General features: G+C 45.6%; 1 protein-coding gene across 1 annotated transcript; it reads left to right on the top strand.

Moving 5' to 3' along the window:
* Nucleotides 1-3,850: 3,850 nt before the first annotated feature.
* Nucleotides 3,851-16,836, top strand: PTGER3 (prostaglandin E receptor 3). Its single transcript, XM_075037643.1, has 2 exons — nt 3,851-4,705; nt 13,557-16,836. The coding sequence occupies exons 1-2, from the start codon at nt 3,872-3,874 to the stop codon at nt 13,842-13,844; spliced, it is 1,122 nt and encodes a 373-aa protein (XP_074893744.1). The 5' UTR covers nt 3,851-3,871; the 3' UTR covers nt 13,845-16,836.
* The last annotated feature ends 459 nt before the right edge of the window (nt 16,837-17,295 follow it).

The raw sequence follows: 17,295 nt of genomic DNA, 5'->3' as shown, positions 1-17,295 counted from the left end.
TGATTAGGTTAAGTTTAGGGCTAATGTGGTTTTCTAAGGAAAATCAAATGCATTCATGAATAGTGATGGTGGGTTTGCATAAGCATTTTTCTGTAGTCATTGAAATTTACTAAAATTAAAGGCAGACTAGCCTTTAATTTTATACAAGAGTGAAATCCACTGCTGAAAAATGCTTCTTTTTTCTTCAGATAGGTAGCCAATTAATAATAAAAAGCATTAAAATGTACATGTTGGTACATCTTAAAACAAGATTGCTTCATTTCCACATCAGGTAACTTCTGTATGCTGTTGTCTGATAGAAGCAACTGTGGTGAATGACGAGAGATTAAATGGACGCTGTGTTAGGTCTTCCTTCTCACTAACCCCCCCAAACTTAAATTTAGTTGTAATGAACTACTGCAAGTTGGTTGTTATGCCTAGGACTCTGCAACGTTTTCATCCTTTTCGGTGCATTAGGCATTTGCTCATTTGCCACGATGGTGGGGTGATGTTGCAGCAGGGGCTTGTATGGATGATTAGCAGGCCAGTGTTTTGAGTGATGTTATTTTAAATTCAGTGGCCTATCATCAGTCACCTTTAGGGAATAATTGAGTGTAAATAACATTTCAAGAGGGTCGTGGCTTAACCCCAGCCTGCAGCTAAGCCCTACACAGCTGCTCACCCAGTCCTGCCCAGTGGGGCTGTGGGGAGAATTGGAAGAGTAAAAGTGAGAAAACTCATGGGCTGAGGTGAATACAGTTTAAAAGGGAAAGCAGAAGCTGTGCACGCAAGCAAAGCAAAACAAGGAATTCACCACTTCTCGTGGGCATGCAGGTGTTCAGCCATCTCCAGGAAAGCAGGGCTGCACTGTGCGTAATGGTGACTTGGGAAGACAAATGCCATCACTCCGAACATCCCCCCCCCCTTCCTTCTTCCCCCAGCTTTATATGCTGAGCATGACGTCCTGTGGTCTGGACTATCCCTCTGGTCAGTTGGGGTCAGCTGTCCCGGCTGCGTCCCCTCCCAACTCCTTGTGCCCCCCCCAGGCTCCTCGCTGGTGGGGTGGGGGGAGAAGCAGAAAAGGCCTTGGCTCTGTGTAAGCGCTGCTCAGCGATAACAAAAATATCTCCTCCTCATCAACACTGTTTACAGCACAAATCCAAAACATAGCCCCATACCAGCTACTGTGAAGAAAATTAACTCTTATCTCAGCCAAAACCAGCATAAAGAGTAATGAAAAATACAAACATTGATGAAGGTGCTTACTTGAAACCTTTCCAATTTCAATGTAGCGCTGCTAGACAAATGTTGAAAAACAATTCTTGAGTATGGCAGGATAACTTTAAATAGTAATAGTGTATTAGACCTGGGGCCTTTCATTCAGGTGTCAGAAAGGGCTTCTTAAAAGTAAATTTTTAAAATCAAGAGCTGACCAATGGAGTTTGGCATTCCCGGGACGGTACAGGATGTGAATGGAGGGGTTTAGAGCCAAAGTTTTGTTCTCTGTAACCACCTCACTTTAGCTGGTAACCGTGATGTTTTGCTGTTGTCTTCCAAAAGACTTAATGCTTGAGTCCTTTCCAAGTCAGATGTCAGCAGAGTTGCTAAGATCCTAAAGTGAATATTCTTGGGCAGTATGAAAAAGATATTTTAAATGGGAAAAGGGTTTGACTGAAGCTGGTGGAAGTTTTAAGGGGCTTGTCGCACATCCCCTCCAGTCCTGGTAACACTTCTTTCACTCTTCTCAGTCAGTGGCAACACCGGAGGATCAGCCTGTCTTTACAATTATTTCCATTTTGAGGAGTTTCCCTGCTAGGGATGCTACCTCTGCTTGAGTCCCTACACTATAGCTTTCACAGACTTTTGGGGAAAAAACTCCAGCTACTGTTTCTAAATGATTCTGTAGTTTGTTCTCAGAGCATTGATCAAAATGTATCACTGGCTATAGAATTTTCTGTCTAGAATTCCTTTAACAAAAAGGAGGTTTCTGTTCTTTATTCAGAAATAACATGAGCTAATAGGGTGTTTGTTTTGGTCTGGGTTTTTGTTTGGTTTTTTTTTAAAGTATGAAAGTATAGATATTTGTGCAATCTTTTGCAAAATTTGGGCAAGGGAGCAACAGGAGGGAGTAATGCTCCTGTGACAGTTCAATTATGATGACAGCTTTGAGCAAAGTCCTGTGCAATTTGCTAACTTTACCTGTCCTCCCATTATCAAAATGAGTAGTCTTTTTATTGGAAAAAGAGGTTGCTTACACATGCATTTAAGAAAAAAAAAAAAGCCTGTAGAGTGCTTCGTACTTCGTTTGGAAAATGGAACTAATAAATTGATGCTTTCTCTCATAGGCTGGTTATGGACCCCATCCAGAAATAACCCACAACCAAGCTAACAGGGAACATTCCCACTGAAAAACTGTGGGGCACAAATATCAAGCACAGTACAAAATGATGACACACAAATCTTCCAAATGGCAGAGGGGGGGCACAGAAGATGTGTGCTCAACTTACGGTAGCTTCAAATCAACGACTCTCAGAATTGGAAAGGAGGGGGGGGGGGGGGGGAGGAGAGGAAGGGATATTTTCCCCTCACACTTTTCAGACTTTCTACTTTAAGCTGTGTACATCTGAGTTTGGCGTGAATATTGTTCCCAGCAGTGGACTTGCTCCGCAAATGGCATCCTGCTGTACATCTGCAAGGTTAAAGTCTGGATTGCCTTGTTTAAGGACAGGTTGTTGTACGTGTTCTAGAAAGCCGAGCATTAACAAAGAAGCCACAGCTCAATAATTTATAAAGCAGGCCATAACTTCTACTATGGTTCTTAATTATGAGAAATGTGGCTTTTTCCATTTCATGATGTAGCGTGTGCACGCTCGGTCATACAAAGTAAAACCTGAGCAGGGCAGCATTTTAAACTAGACTTTGTTAATAGCTCTTTCAACCCATAAAACGGTTAAAACTTCTTAAAACTGTTAACACTGCTTTCACAGGAAAAACGACTTAAATCCCTAGCAGTAGCTGACTACCTAGAGCAAGCCTGGAAGTTCCTGCTCATAAGCCAAGAAATTATTGTAACACGGAACAAGGATTTGTAATGATAATTAGCGTGGGTTCTCAGACTCGTCGTTACCTGTGCCGGTGGCAAAGCCGGGTCCCACCAGACTCCCGAGACGGCGAGGACGTGGGAATGGCGCAAAGCTGAAGGTGCTCCGGTGCGGCGGGTGTCGCGGCTGCTCAGGAGCTCTCTCCACTAACACCTGGGGGGGTTCATTTATTTATTCCCGGTTAACCAAGCCAGTTTCTGCCCCAGGTCAGAGACACCGCTCGGTTGAGCCTGAACCGTGCTAAAACTCAGCGCTGGGAGTTAGAGCGGGAGAAGAAAGGAGGAAAAGAGAGCGGCCGCCGCCCGCGTTGCCCCCTCAGGGTACGAGGAAGGCGGCCGGCGGGCCGCGGCCGCCCCGTCACCTCACGGCTCGGCAGCGGTTCAGCTTCCAGCGGGACACCCGGGGTCGGGGGACGGCGACACCCCCGGTGCCGCCCGGGGGCAGCAGAGCTCACGGACCGGCTCGGCCAGCGCCCGCCGCCGCCGTCGCTTTGGGGGGGCCGGCCGGCCGGCAGCCCCCCGTCCCGTCTCCCTGAGGGAGCCATCCCCGCGGGGCCCGTCCCGAGGCACGGCAGCGGTCCCCAGCCCCGCGGCTGGCTGAGGGCGGCGGGGCCGGGCCGCGCCGCGCCGCCTCCCCGTTCGCCTCAGGGCGGGAAGGGCCGTCCCCCGCCCGCCCGCCCGCCCGCCTTATAGCGGCTGCCGGCCGCGCCTCGCCTCGCCTCCGCGCTCCTCACCGCCATGGGCCGGCCGCTCGGCTCCCCGCCGCCGCCGCCGCCGCCGTAGTCCGCCGGGATGAGCCGCTGGCCGCAGTGCCGGGACGAGCCCAACGGCACCGAGGCCGGCGCCATGGGGCAGCGGGACAACGGGACGGGGCGGGCGGCGGAGGGCTGCAGCGCCGTCTCGGTGGCGTTCCCGCTGACCATGATGATCACCGGCATCGTGGGCAATGCCCTGGCCATGCTGCTGGTCTCCCGCAGCTACCGGGCCAAGGAGAGCCGGCGGAAGCGATCCTTCCTGCTGTGCATCGGCTCCCTGGCGCTCACCGACCTGCTGGGGCAGCTGCTGACCAGCCCCATCGTCATCTCCGTCTACCTGTCCGACCGCGCCTGGGACGCCGTCGACCCCTCGGGCCACCTCTGCGCCTTCTTCGGCTTCAGCATGACCTTCTTCGGCCTCTGCCCGCTCTTCATCGCCAGCGCCATGGCCGTGGAGAGGACGCTGGCCATCCGGGCGCCCCACTGGTACGCCAGCCACATGAAGACGCGGGTGACGAAGGCGGTGCTGCTCGCCATCTGGCTGGCCGTCTTCGCCTTCGCCCTCCTGCCCGTCGCCGGCCTGGGCCAGTACACGCTGCAGTGGCCCGGCACCTGGTGCTTCATCGGCACCGGCGACAGCCAGCTCACCGGCAGCCTCTTCTTCGCCTCCACCTTCGCCGTCCTGGGGCTCCTCTCCCTCGTGGTGACGGTGGCCTGCAACCTGGCCACCATCGAGGCCTTGGTGTCTCGTTGTCGGACCAAAGCGACCGCGTCCCGCTCCAGCAAGCAGTGGGGGCGAATCGCCACGGAGACACTGATCCAGCTCTTGGGGATCATGTGTGTCCTCTCGGCCTGCTGGTCACCGCTGCTGGTAGGTCGCCTTGCCGCCCGCCGTGGGTCAACCCCAGGCTTCCTCCCTCCCTCCCTTCGGGCAGGAGGCAGGATGGCCCCCGGAGAGAGAGCCGCCGGCCTGGGCAGGGTGGGAGGCTGCGGCGGTTGAGGTTCCTCACGGGCAGTATGGCCGTGAACGGCCTCTGAGGAGAGAAGGCAGGGGCAGGGACGGAGCCTGCGGGGTGTCGGGTGTGGAAAGCCGGTAGGAGAGAAGGCTGGGAGAGGGTAGCCCAAGCGCAGCACAGTTGGAAAAAATAAAGGCGGAGGAACTGGAGTCGTAAGGAGGGACCCTGAGGACAGCAAGGGTCTTGTACAGAGGGGAAGGGCAGGACACGAGGAGACCCTGGGTCTGGGAGCGGGAGGCTGGAGTCAGCGCTGCTCGTGGCACGGAGCCACGGGCAGATGGAGGGGGGAGCGGGAGCGGCTGGGGCCGGCAGCGGGCTCCGGTGGCAGGGAGGGCACGCTTTGCTCCTGCCCGGCACGGCGTACCTGCTCGACAGCACCGGAGGGGTCTGAGGGTGAGGGGACAAGGGGAACCAGAACCTGCTTGTTCCTCGTGTGGGGGAACCTGCGAGGAAGTTTATCGAGACCCTGCTGCGACGGAGCCCTCTGCTCATGGGAGACAGCCGTTTACGGGTTTTTACTTGCCCCTACCTTGCAGCAAAACTTACTTCAGTGCTTTATGAGGAAAGGTACGACTTGAGGCTTCGCGAGTGCTTTCTGGTTTTCAGCAGATTGCTCACTGTACCGTATTTATGGCAGCATTCTAGGGTTTTTGTTTCTGGCTTTTTAAAGGACCCTTGCATTTCTTTCTACCATTTTGTCGTTCCTCACTTAGGCCCTTTCTTTCTTGTCAAACTGGGGTAAACCCCTCCTCCTGATGTAGGAGTGGAGGAGGCTGAATCCACATCTCCTTCTGCCATGTGGGACAAGGGCACTACCCCATCTAAAAAGGCCAGTGTATTCTGCTGTCAGAGAATAGTATGATTTTTGGAAAGTTTGTACTTGGGATCCATAAGCAGGAAAGGGCTGAAGCTAGCTATGGTGATTTTGAAGTTTTGTGAAAGGTGCTTTATGGCTGGAGAAGGATTTTTCTTCCTTCTTGTGCACAGAGAACTTGAGCTCTCGTAAATGGGGGTGTGACAAGAGGAATGGCTGACAAAGCTAACGGCTGATGGGGATGAGGTAAAAATAGAAAACAAATTAATTTAGTAATGTTATCCTTGTAAATTAATTAAAATCCATCAAATCTCCAAAATAACCCGGCCCCAAAATAAATCAGAGGCTGTAAATTAGCTTTCAGGAGATCATTAACAGCTTGTGACAAAAGTAAAATATGAAACCACACTGAAAATTTAGTGAGAACTTGAGAGCAGAGAATAACGTTCTGCTCCTCAAACCCCAAGGAACGTTAGATTTGGTAAGTTAAACCAGGAGACTGCCCTGTCACTGTTCCTGTGTCTCCGTGCATGGATTGCCTGCAGTCCTAGCCACCTTGGCTAGCCGTTAACATCGCTGTGGCACATCCTGCCGTCCCGCTGACGTCTGCAGTTGAGTCCCAAGGGGAGACACTAGGATTTCTTTATTTTACAGAAGTTAACTGTTGCATGCTTGTCCATAATTAAACGTGAAAAAATTAGAAGGCATTTATTAAATGAAGGAAGTATGTTTGCTTCTCGGCCCTTGCTTTTGTAGCCTTTCCATTGGGCGCAGGTTCTGCCCTCTGCAGCCAAGCTGGCAGGACCCATGCTGCTCCCCCGACCAGCTCCATGGGGGCCATGGAGCTGTTGCACCTGAGGGTTTAACCAGCCTTGTAGCATCGAGAGAAAATCCCCGAGATGAGGGACACTTTTTCTCTTCCTTCAGAACCTGAGTACTCAGAAAAATCAGTGAGGATGCAGGGATTCCCCTTGGTGGTTTGCTTCCTGTGGCATTTTTGCAAGTTTAACAGCCAGAAGTCAAATCGATACAGCTGCCCCCTGCTCTACTGAATGGATCTGTGGGAAGTGTTACTGGGATGAGTTAACAGAGCACAGCCTGGGTCAGAAAGCCTGTTGTAAACAACGCTGAAACCTCCAGAAAACACATAGGGAGCTGGTAAGAGAGAGCAAGGCTTCTCGGAGTTTTGGCCGTGGAAGGTGAACTGACTCCTTGGCGAGGAGCCTGATGCTCCGAGTCAAAGGCAGGGCCAGTTGAAGAGCTCCTGGTTGGCAATGCTTTGTGTGCGTTTTACGATCGTGTGGAGGACTGCTGCCCCACTGGGTGACACAGCCGTAAGCCAGAGTGAATTTGTAAACAGTGCGGCAGCAACATGTGAAGGCATATAACTTGTTCTGTGGAGTTCTGCAAAACTTCTCTGTCTAGTCAGCATATTCTCCAGTCTTCATATTCTCAAAAACAAGAGTCATGACCACAGAAGCATTTTTATACATACACTTCAACTTTTTCTGTACAACTACAAAGTACAATTTAGGAATAAGAGGCCAGATTTTAGGAAGAGTGACCCTGGGGTAATGCAAGTGCATTTTCAGTGAAAGCCAGATAGTAGAACTCATTTAACCTATAGCTGCATCATTTGGCAGTTGTAAGAAATTGAGTTGAAACAGGAATCCAGGGATTTTCAGATGAGATTTTTGTTTTTTTGAAAAAAGAAGTCTGAGTTTTAGAACTGAGAATTAATAGATTCTGACAACTATTTCTATTAGGTAAACAATGCCCTTTTACCCAGACAGTATTTTTAGACTTGATCTGTTGATGAAAATGACAAAATCAAATATGATTAAACAGAAAAGTGAAACTTCTGATGATAGTGGCTGTGCTCTTAACAGCTTAATGAAGTGTCCCATCTTTTCTCGATTTGTGCTGGATTTGGTAGAAGAGTGGAAGTGCATACATAATGCAGGCGTTGTCTCCTTTTGTCGTGCACTCAGGTTCTGACTTAAATTCAGCATGGAGAACCTGGGAAAACACTCCACTTAAGTAAGATACTGCTTTATTGTAAGCGGTTTCCAGTTCACACTAATCTTCTATTTATTTTGGTGCTCAACTGTGGAGCATAACCATTGACCTAAGCTGACAGCAGATTGAAATGAGTCTGAGGTAAAACAGAGGAAGCTATTCTTTGATTGCACAGAAACATTGGTACAGTACAGACTGGAATTCTCATAATAATTCTTTTAGAGCTCCAGGCTACAAAACTATTCACTCACAGAGTTGTTTCAAGACTGTTTAAAGCCAAAATGCTCAGGTATTCTGCTGTTTTTCCTATTAAAATACTTCTTCTTCTTAACTCTCCTGTCAGACAGAAATTAAATACATTCTCCTTTACAGGTATTTTTATTAAAAATATATTATTTTGTAATATTTTTAGATGTGCAAAACATAGTTATGGAAAGCACCTTTACTTAGCGAGAAAAAAAGACAGTGATATCACTGAGCTGCAAGGAAACTAGATGTCTCCTTTTCTATGAGTCAGTAACTCTTCCCGCTAATGCTCCGCTTCCATCTGAGGCTGAAATAGCCACCTGTTTCAAAACTGCCCCAGCGTACTGATCATTTCAGTTTGGCCAAAAGACTGGATTTTCCTGGACTGTTTTTGTCTAGATGAGGTCACAACCGAATGGTAGAAATTAGAGCACATTTGTTGGAATCCCGCTAGATTTTGGTGGGACCTTGTCACGATTCCCTGCATCACTATCCTTCTGCAAACATGTTCTTATGAAAATCCTCAGCCTCCTCCAGTAATTCTCCAAGAGGATTGCAAATGATTTCACTATCACATGTTTCTGAGAAACAGAGAAGTGATTTGCTTGAGGTTGCTCGTGCCAGCTGTGCGGTGCTGCCCTGCAGAAAGCAGCACAGCCTCAATGCGGAGCCGGCTCCGAGAAGCAGTTCTTCCCAGGACATGTTGGTACGTCTGTGGTCTGGGCACACCGGGAAGTGTTGGGTTGCCCTCCTGCAAGAAGGTTGCTAATAAAGATAGGTCATCAGATGCCATATAACTTAGATCCTTTCTGGGTTACTGTCAGTCTGGTGGATGAGCAGCTACATTGAGGGGTGAACCGAGGTTAGAGTGGTGTGGGTGCCAAACATGCCCTTCTGCAGTCTACTTGGCTGGACATGTCTTAGCTTTGCCTGCGACAGGCAGTATTTCTACTTCAAAAAATAAATCCACGTCCATGCTAGGCAATGGGAAGTTCTCCTTCAAGGGTCCACAGGCAGAGTCTGTCTTGGCAGTTGGCCTGCTTGAACTAAAGTCTTTCATTCTGCCTCAGCTTCAGCAGAGGCAGCAGAAGAGTCCTAAAAATTTAGTGAGACAAAATTACAATTTTGGTTTTAAAACAAGATGGTACATGACTATAGGTATTGTTAGTCACCACAAGGGAAAATCATACCCTGTCCATCGTGGCTTTCCATGGTTTACTCACGACAGCTGCTATTTGTATCTCATGAGGAGAACCCTCTCTTCCTCCCACGGCTTGCTTCTTTATGTGTGAGAGAACTGTTTAAGCAACAGGTTAGGGCTAATGGGAGAGGAGAAACAGTGTAAGAGGATGAATCCTCCTGTCTTCATGATGCATAGAAAACATGGGGGTTTTTTTGGAAGCTATCTCAAGAAAAGATTTTGCAGTTTGGGACCAGGAATTTCCCGTCAGATTCTTACCCTGCATTCCAGACCAGCTACTCAGCTTGTGCTTGGCTGAAAAATGTGCACCTTTAAGCACATCAACTGTTTTATTCTCCATCTTTTACTGCAGATAGCAGCAGTTTCCAACATAGTTTCTAAAACTGGAAAAATATCTTTGGGAAAGTTTTTGTCTCTTTTTTTTCCCCTATTTTTCCCCCTAACTACAATGGAAGTTCATTCTAAACTTATTGCAATTTAATAGTAAGCTGCCTGGGAGTCCCTGAGGTAACACAGACTGCCGATGTAAAGTTAAGCTGGTGGCAATATATCACAGTGATGGTTGCCAGCTGGGGAGCCCATGAAACAACCGTGAAAAGTTCTTGTGTACTACAATCCAACTTTATTCAAAACGATGTAAAGATATCTCACAAAATGCATCTTGTCTTTGGTTCTAAGTTTGAAAACCAGAGCAGTGGAGGTTTAATGTTATTATAAAACTACATCCAGTGATAACAGCTAAGTTATATCTACTCAGATTGAATAAATACAATTATCAGCTATATTATTATATGTATTTTGAGCCAAATTTGTTATTTGCATAAATTGTGTAGTTCCATTGACTTTATTCCACCTGATTTTGTTCCTCTACCTTTTGCAGTCTTCCTTTTAATTCATTTAGAAGACCAGTACAGGCCATGATAAACAACCCCTAAGGATATCAAACAAATAAAATTTCCAGTAGAGCAATTGTTGGTCCAACAAATATTCCAGTAAAGGAATATTATGTAATAACACCAAAAATAAGCAGCAGTTGTCTTCTTGGGAAATGTATTTTATTGGCCTGATATTTTTGTAGCTCCATGGGTTCACTAACAAAAGAGCAAGACAACAAGGTCTGCAAAACAAGGGTCATTGCAGAGTTCCCAAAGGACGAGCTAGAAGATCTGATCTGGGAGAAAGTAATCCGAATACTGGGAATGACAAATGCGGTGTGGTTTCCGTTGGCTGTAACGTGGGCACAGCATATTTACATACTCTCTACTGCTACTCTTTATGGGATGGTAATGCTGCGGTCCCCGTCAGGAGGTGGGTTGTGCTGGACTCTGGTGGGCGCAGGAGGCAGATGCTGCAGGCAGCATGGACCGAGCTGTGACAGTGACAGTGTCCTAAACAGACGGAGGTGGCAGAGAAAGTGTTAGGATTGCCGTTGCGTGGGTCTGGTGCGCAAGTGGCGGTTTGATGTGTTCCGGGTCTGTATCTCTCTGTTTTTTTAAAAAGCTCTACCAATGGCTACTTATTTTCACTTTTATTTAAATTAAATGTAGTAGATGGAATCCTCAACTGCTTCTATTTAAAGAAACAAAAACAATTCTACTTTGCTGTCCAAGCTGCCCTGCCTTCCAAAGTCATCTAAGTCTTTCCAAGGTCAACACATGGTTATTGATCTGGCACCCAGAATATCCCTTTGAATGGAAAAATCCTCCCCCGTAGCCTCTGCTCCTGGTCACTCTCGGTCTGACTGTCCCAGTTTATGGGGACAGCAGCAGTCCAGATATGACCTTTCTGGGTGACACTCCACTCTGAAGACAGCCTTCTGTGGGAAAACCTTGGCTGGGATCACTCGGCTTGTGGTGCTGCTGGTGCGGGTTGTCTTGGTTCTTTCAAAAGGCTGAAGTCAAGATGATGCGAATGACTGACTGTGAGTCTTGTCCCTCAGGCTGTTCCCTGCATTTTCAGGACTGGCTGCCAGTTTATTTAGTGTATGGTACACCCGACCTTTGCAAAGACAGTGAATTAGGTGTGCATCAGAGCCGTTGTGCATGGGTATCCATCTCCTTGACATACACAGTAGACACATCAAAATGTGCGGACCTACTGCATCTCGGCTCCGCAGTATTTCCAGACAGTAAATTCTGACAGTCAAAAGTCTTCCAGTCATGGCCAGAAGAGCTTTGCACGCAAATAAAGGACCTGTCCAGGAAAAGTTAGGTGTTCAGTAGCACTGTCCTCGGAGCACGGAGTGTGGCACATGGGCCCTACCCCTGGATTCCCAAGCGTCAGGTCACTTGGCACTGCCACATTTCAGTCCGTGGTAGGAGCCGGTACCCAGCTCGTTACCTGACGTACACTGGGAAGCATGCCCCATCCTCACATCAGCTCTGCTTTTTTCCTTGCTCTAAAGCACCCGAGAGCTTCACTGTGCATCACAGCCAGGTGTAAGAGCACGGGTATTTTCCCCATTATACAGCTGACACACACGTCGTTTGGCAGCAAGTTGCATGGCAAGCGCCTGCTCAGAAGGCGTTTCGATCCCCGTGTTTATGGGCTCCTGGAAGAAACATCGCAATACAAAATCTAATGTAGCTTATCTGTAGAGAGGCAACTAAAAGCCTCTGAAGTGATATATTTTTAAGCAGCTGTAGTTGGTACAGAAAACTTCACTGGCGCTGACTAAATCATAGAAAATTATATCTATCTGACATCTCTCAAAATGTGATTCATATTTCCCATGGTTATGTATTAGTATGTGAGAGCATAACAACGCCAGCTCTGGTGAGCTCTCTCACCAGCTTTAAAAAAAAACCCAAACAAAAAAAGCTTCTCACCATTTTTACCTGAATAAGCCGCAGCCTGATAACAAACCCAGTGCTCCTGTGGCTGGAGCACTGCACTGGAGATCCCAAGCCGGGTTCTTTTTCAGTCACAGGTTTTCTGTGCAGCCTGTAGCAGCCCTTGGCAGTGTCTTGCCTTTCTAGTCTGTAACATGAGAGAAAAGGTGTCCTTGTGTTTCAAGGCTCATGGCGTTGATAGCTGTAAAGCAAGTTGACGTCTTAATTGGGAAAATGAGGCTGTACAAAGTATAGTTATTTTACTTGTACAAAGTATAGTTATTTTACTTGATTGAATCATTATAGTGCAGTCTTCAGTTTATAAGTCTTTTAAAGTTTGTAAGCCTTCTGGCAACCCATAAGAAAAATGGATCCTCTCTGCCGCCTGTACCCTACCAACAGCAGATATCTTCGCTGACACATTGAAATACGAGTCATAAAATTACCTTAAAGTACAGATTTTGGGGTGAAAGTATTAATCAAAGCTGCCTCTTCTTTGGCTTTTCAGAATAAATGAGTGACTATTGCTGACCAGTGCTTATGTTCTGACATGTGCCGTGCACGTAATACCTGGCAGGACCCCCATAGCCCTGTGCTGCATAACTAGTATTGCAAATCGAGATGCTGCCATGCCTGACAGCATTTAATCCCCCAAAAATCAACCGGCTTGTTGCTTTTGGCTCCCAGGCCAGAGCTTGCTGATCTGTGCTGTGAGGTATGGGAGACATCAGTTACGGAAGCTTCTACTTGTGTGAAACATTTTGCAGTGTAAATAGTGCCTCTCGGTCATGCCAGTTTGGATGCTGTAGGAAACAGATTCCTAAATATATCATATAATCACTGGGGGAGCAGAACTGGGGGGGGGAAAGGAGGAAATACAGGTCAGGTTAATGCAAAATTTAGTCTGTGGCTTTTGACAAAAGAAAAAGATTTTTTTTTTCTTTTGACTTAAAATGTTTTCTTGACTCCTAGCCCAAAACACCTTTATTAATACTTTTAATTTGGCTCAGTTCATAATCAGAATTGTTTGCCTTAAAATCAAATTCTGAAATTTAGAAGTCATAGAATAAAACATCTTAGCTTTAAAATAAGAAGACATTTTTGTATTTGAAATTCTTTTTTCCTGACTTTTACTGTTCATAACATGATTTCGAAGAGCTCTACTCATCATGAGTTATTCAGCTCTTCCTTGTAATTGTGATAATATGATAATGATAAAATTAATCCCTTTAAGTCAATTTTGCAAGGTCAGTAATTTCCCTTCCTAGCCAAGGCCATCTTGAACCTCTAGGATTTAGCACACAGCTTTCTGTTGTGTCTCAAGCAGGGAAGCAGCATGTGCTGCCTTGGTTTAGCATGAGATCTGTAAGTCAGTCTGACTGATAGCTGAAAGGTATGATGTTTATCACTCATTTTACACACACACACACACACTGAGCTGCTCTCTCAATGCTTATTTGCTCTGATCACAGTTTGAATTGGGTGAGGGAGGAAAAAAATTTGACAGGATTTTTTCTTTAGGGATATTTGCATATAGTGATACACAGATAACAGTCTCCTAACATATATCACTTTCTCCTCCTAACTTTCCTTAGATAACGATGTTGAAGATGATCTTCAGCCACACATCGTTTGAACGCTGCAAGGGATTCTCTGGTGAAGCCCCAAGCTCGGAACTGCACAAAGAATGCAATTTCTTCTTGACAGCTGTGCGTTTGGCCTCACTAAACCAGATACTGGATCCATGGGTTTACCTGCTACTCAGAAAGATCCTCCTCCAGAAGTTCTGTCAAGCAGCCAACGCTGTCTCCAAGTGCTCTAACAATGAGTGGAAAGAGAGATCAATCACCTTGTCAGAGGAAATCCGACGGACAACAGCATGAAGGAGCATCGATCCATTTGCATGGAAACTACTTTTGCCAACGAGTACTCTTAAAATTTACTGTGAATAGGGGTATCTGTAACATGTTAGCAGCTGTATAAATAGCTGAAAATGGTATTAATGAGTGGACTTACAGTGCCAAACACTTATTTATCCAATGTATCAAAAATTCTCAAATATGGAAGAAGGAATTGGGTTTGTTTCTACATTTTGTTGTTATTGCCATTCATAACTGAGCTGCAGAACATGACGTTTCCTGTGCCTAAAATAGAGTTTGAAGAGAATTTTCTTGGGTTAAGGTAGAAAAAGTGGTTTTCCTATCAGGGGACACTTGGAACAGGTTCAACAGTTTAAATCACTGAAGAGACTCACTCCTATATATATTGTAATACTAAGATTATCTACTTCAGAGAGTCCTTCTTCCTCTCTTTTTTTTTTTTTTGAAGGGACAGGGGGAGAAAGGGGCAAAAAATATAGGAATTAAAGGAAGACCAAATTAGGAGACTTAATTTGGATGTCAGTGGCTTAAAACTGAAAAGGTTGTGTTGTAGCAATGATGGTACATCATCTCTTTCGAGAACTGAAGGTAGCACGAGTCTCATGACACATGGGTTTGTCCTGATAAATACTCATTCTGCATGGATGCTAAAGTAAGCTCATCTGCTGAGGAGGATGTAGCATTGGGACAAACAGCACAAGTGAGAAATCTATGATATTTTTTTAAATAGCAGCCTGTGAAATACCCAGGCGTAACAAGAATTGCTGTTTGCAAAGCACACTATAAAACTACTTTGAGCAGATGGAGAGAGTGATAAACAGGTTGTAAGAGACAGTAAATGTTCTTCTTCTTGTAGGTTAATGGCAAAGGTTTACAATGCCAAAAATACTCTTTCCATATGAATTGTTTTATTTGGAAAAGCACATGTTGAGGAAGAAAAGGAACATCAAATGATTTTTAAGTAATGGGCATGCCACTCAAAACTTCTTCATTACTAAAATGTCCTACAAAGTGGCCAAAATAGTAGCCCAAAATAGTTTCTTTTTTCTTTGCTCCAAAAAGACAAATTTGAGAGATATAACAGCTTTGGGAATTTTTTAAATAAAGTGAACTGAAAGAGGTGAGTAGAAGTGTGTGCATCAGTCAGATCTTTCCCCCAGGTAACTTTCAGGTTTTATTAGAAAACTGAGTTCTAATCCATTTATCTTACATCTGAAGTTTATTTTTAAAAGGGCTACGTTTTTGTCTCATTTTCTTCGCCATTTTGTAGATAACAGCCTCTAATATCTCCTGTTTTGTGGCCTCTTGGGTGAAATTAGATGCAAATACAATAAAATACAATATATCATATAGTTGTACACCATATAGTATGTGCCATATAGTGTCAAATTCAGGGGCCTTAAAGGCAAATTAATCCTGCATCTGCTAGGTATTTCTTGTACAGAACCTTTATTTTTACTTCTCTTCCTTTGTTTATAAAAGTAAATACTCAAAACAGAAACTGGCTACTCACTTTTCTTGTTCTGCTACTGTGTTGTCTAATTCCTTATCTTCGTATCAGTCAAACAAAAATAATTAATCTGACAGCAGAAGCCACTGTCTACATAAATCTGGTTTTATCTGGGTGGTGTTCGGGTGCAACCTGAAAGCTAATGTCTTAACGTTGATTCAAGAGCCAGCCTAAAACCACGGAGGCACATTTTGTAAGGTACTGCCTTTCTTTTATCAGTACTCATCATCTTCTTCAGTTTAATGAAATAAATTCCCTTTTCAGTTACGAGTCGACACCATCTTTCCAGCCACGGAACCCCACGCTCGGAGCCACGTGGCCCTGGCAAGCTGCTGCGCTGTGCCTGAGTCGGTGTTGAGCGTAACAATTGCACGTGCCTGCACGTTGATGGTGCTGCTAGCCCCAGTTCATTTACTAATCAGCAATTTGGGGAACACGGTGAAATAAAAATTTTACTTACTCTCTTTGAAAAAGTGCCCTGCAGGATTCATAATTTAAAAAAAAATTTATTTTGGAATATAAAAAGCCTGTTCTTCTGTCCAGAGGATTTGTATTGTTCAGTTTATGTACATTAGCTTTTAAAAACATATAAGCAAACCCAGTCGCTGGTAAAATATGTCAGGATGACCTTAACAATTAGACTGAATCATTCTTTGTCAAGACATTTCTGAGCAGCAGCATTTACAGAGCATACAGCTTATCTGGGATCCTAAGTGGGATAGTGAGGGAGAGGTTCTGCAAGGAAGAGTGAATCAATTCTCCTTTTATCAGCTTTTTTATAGTGGCAAGAAGGGAGTGCTGTTTTTTCCTGTACACGATCAATCAAATATGTGGTCATGAGAGAATGGCTCAAACGTGACATTGCCTTAAATTGGCTGTGGGAAGGGACCCTTGTGCATTTCTAGAGGAACTTGACGTGGGCTTGTTGTTCTTACGTGTCAGGGGTGGTTTCACTTCAGTTCACTTAAAATAATTTTGTTATGCCATGCCTTTTTTTAGTGAAATAGGACACTCACTTTTATATTTGGAAAAAGGCAGTTCTGTCCATCTTTGGGTGCGGTAATATGAAGAAGCTACTTTAAATATCAGAAAATGGGAAAGAATGTCTGCTTTTAATTTGTTTACAGAAAAGGAGTTTAAGCACTATTTGCTAGCCATGGCTGCCGTAACGGGACATGGCTGGAGGAACGCACTTTCAAAAATGACTTCAAAGAGCTTAAGCGTAAATGAAAGCTTTTATTTCCCATTTACTTGTTTGAGTGGGAAGGTGTATCTTTGTTGCATTTCTTTAAAGATGCCTTTTATGTGATGTATTTAAATTCCACTACAGTAGTATTTCTGATACTGGTTTTAATATGTTGTACTTCTGTCCAAGTTGTTAAGGGAACTGTAGTGTATGGAAAAATGGTGTTGAGATCATTGCCTTAAAACCTAGCTTGTTTGTGTACCAAATCAATGTGTGTTGTATCAGTCAGAATTAAACTTCGGCAGAATAACCCGTCTCCGTTTCCTCGATTCCTCTTGCCCGGGACACAATGTCACAACAATTTCCAACAGCCCGGACAGAGCTGGGGGTGGAAGCGGAGCCACAGCGTGCTCGCCCACCTTCCTCCCCGCTGCCCGCTCCCGGTGAGCTGTGCACAAAAGCTGTAGGCGATGGAGAACGGTCGATCCTAATGCATAAAGCATTGTTTAGTAACGGGCCTTCCAATAAAACACTGAGTTTTGCAAAAGCACCACCTGCTGATAGGAGCCAACAGGTCTTGACAGGTTTGCATAGATCAGATTTTTATCTGCACAGTCTTCCAGCTAGTGACCTTCTGCGGGAAGCACACTGCGCCGCTGAGGAAGGCTGGTTGGGTTTGCTGCGTCAGTACAGGCTTTGCGGTTCCTCACCCGCTGTACGCCAAGCTCACGCCTCTCGAGTGCGGGGTGAGGAAAGCA

This window comes from Buteo buteo, chromosome 10 (genome assembly GCF_964188355.1).
Source record: "Buteo buteo chromosome 10, bButBut1.hap1.1, whole genome shotgun sequence".
Taxonomy (NCBI): Eukaryota; Metazoa; Chordata; class Aves; order Accipitriformes; family Accipitridae; genus Buteo; species Buteo buteo.
The sequence above is the reverse complement of the archived record's forward strand: the minus strand, read 5'-3'. Positions and strand labels throughout refer to the sequence as shown.

Bases quoted from the DNA above. Each gene is read 5' to 3' on its own strand.
- PTGER3 (XM_075037643.1), top strand. From the start codon at position 3,872: ATGAGCCGCTGGCCGCAGTGCCGGGACGAGCCCAACGGCACCGAGGCC. The intron at 4,706-13,556 runs GTAGGTCGCCTT...AACTTTCCTTAG, and splicing joins CCTGCTGGTCACCGCTGCTG to ATAACGATGTTGAAGATGAT.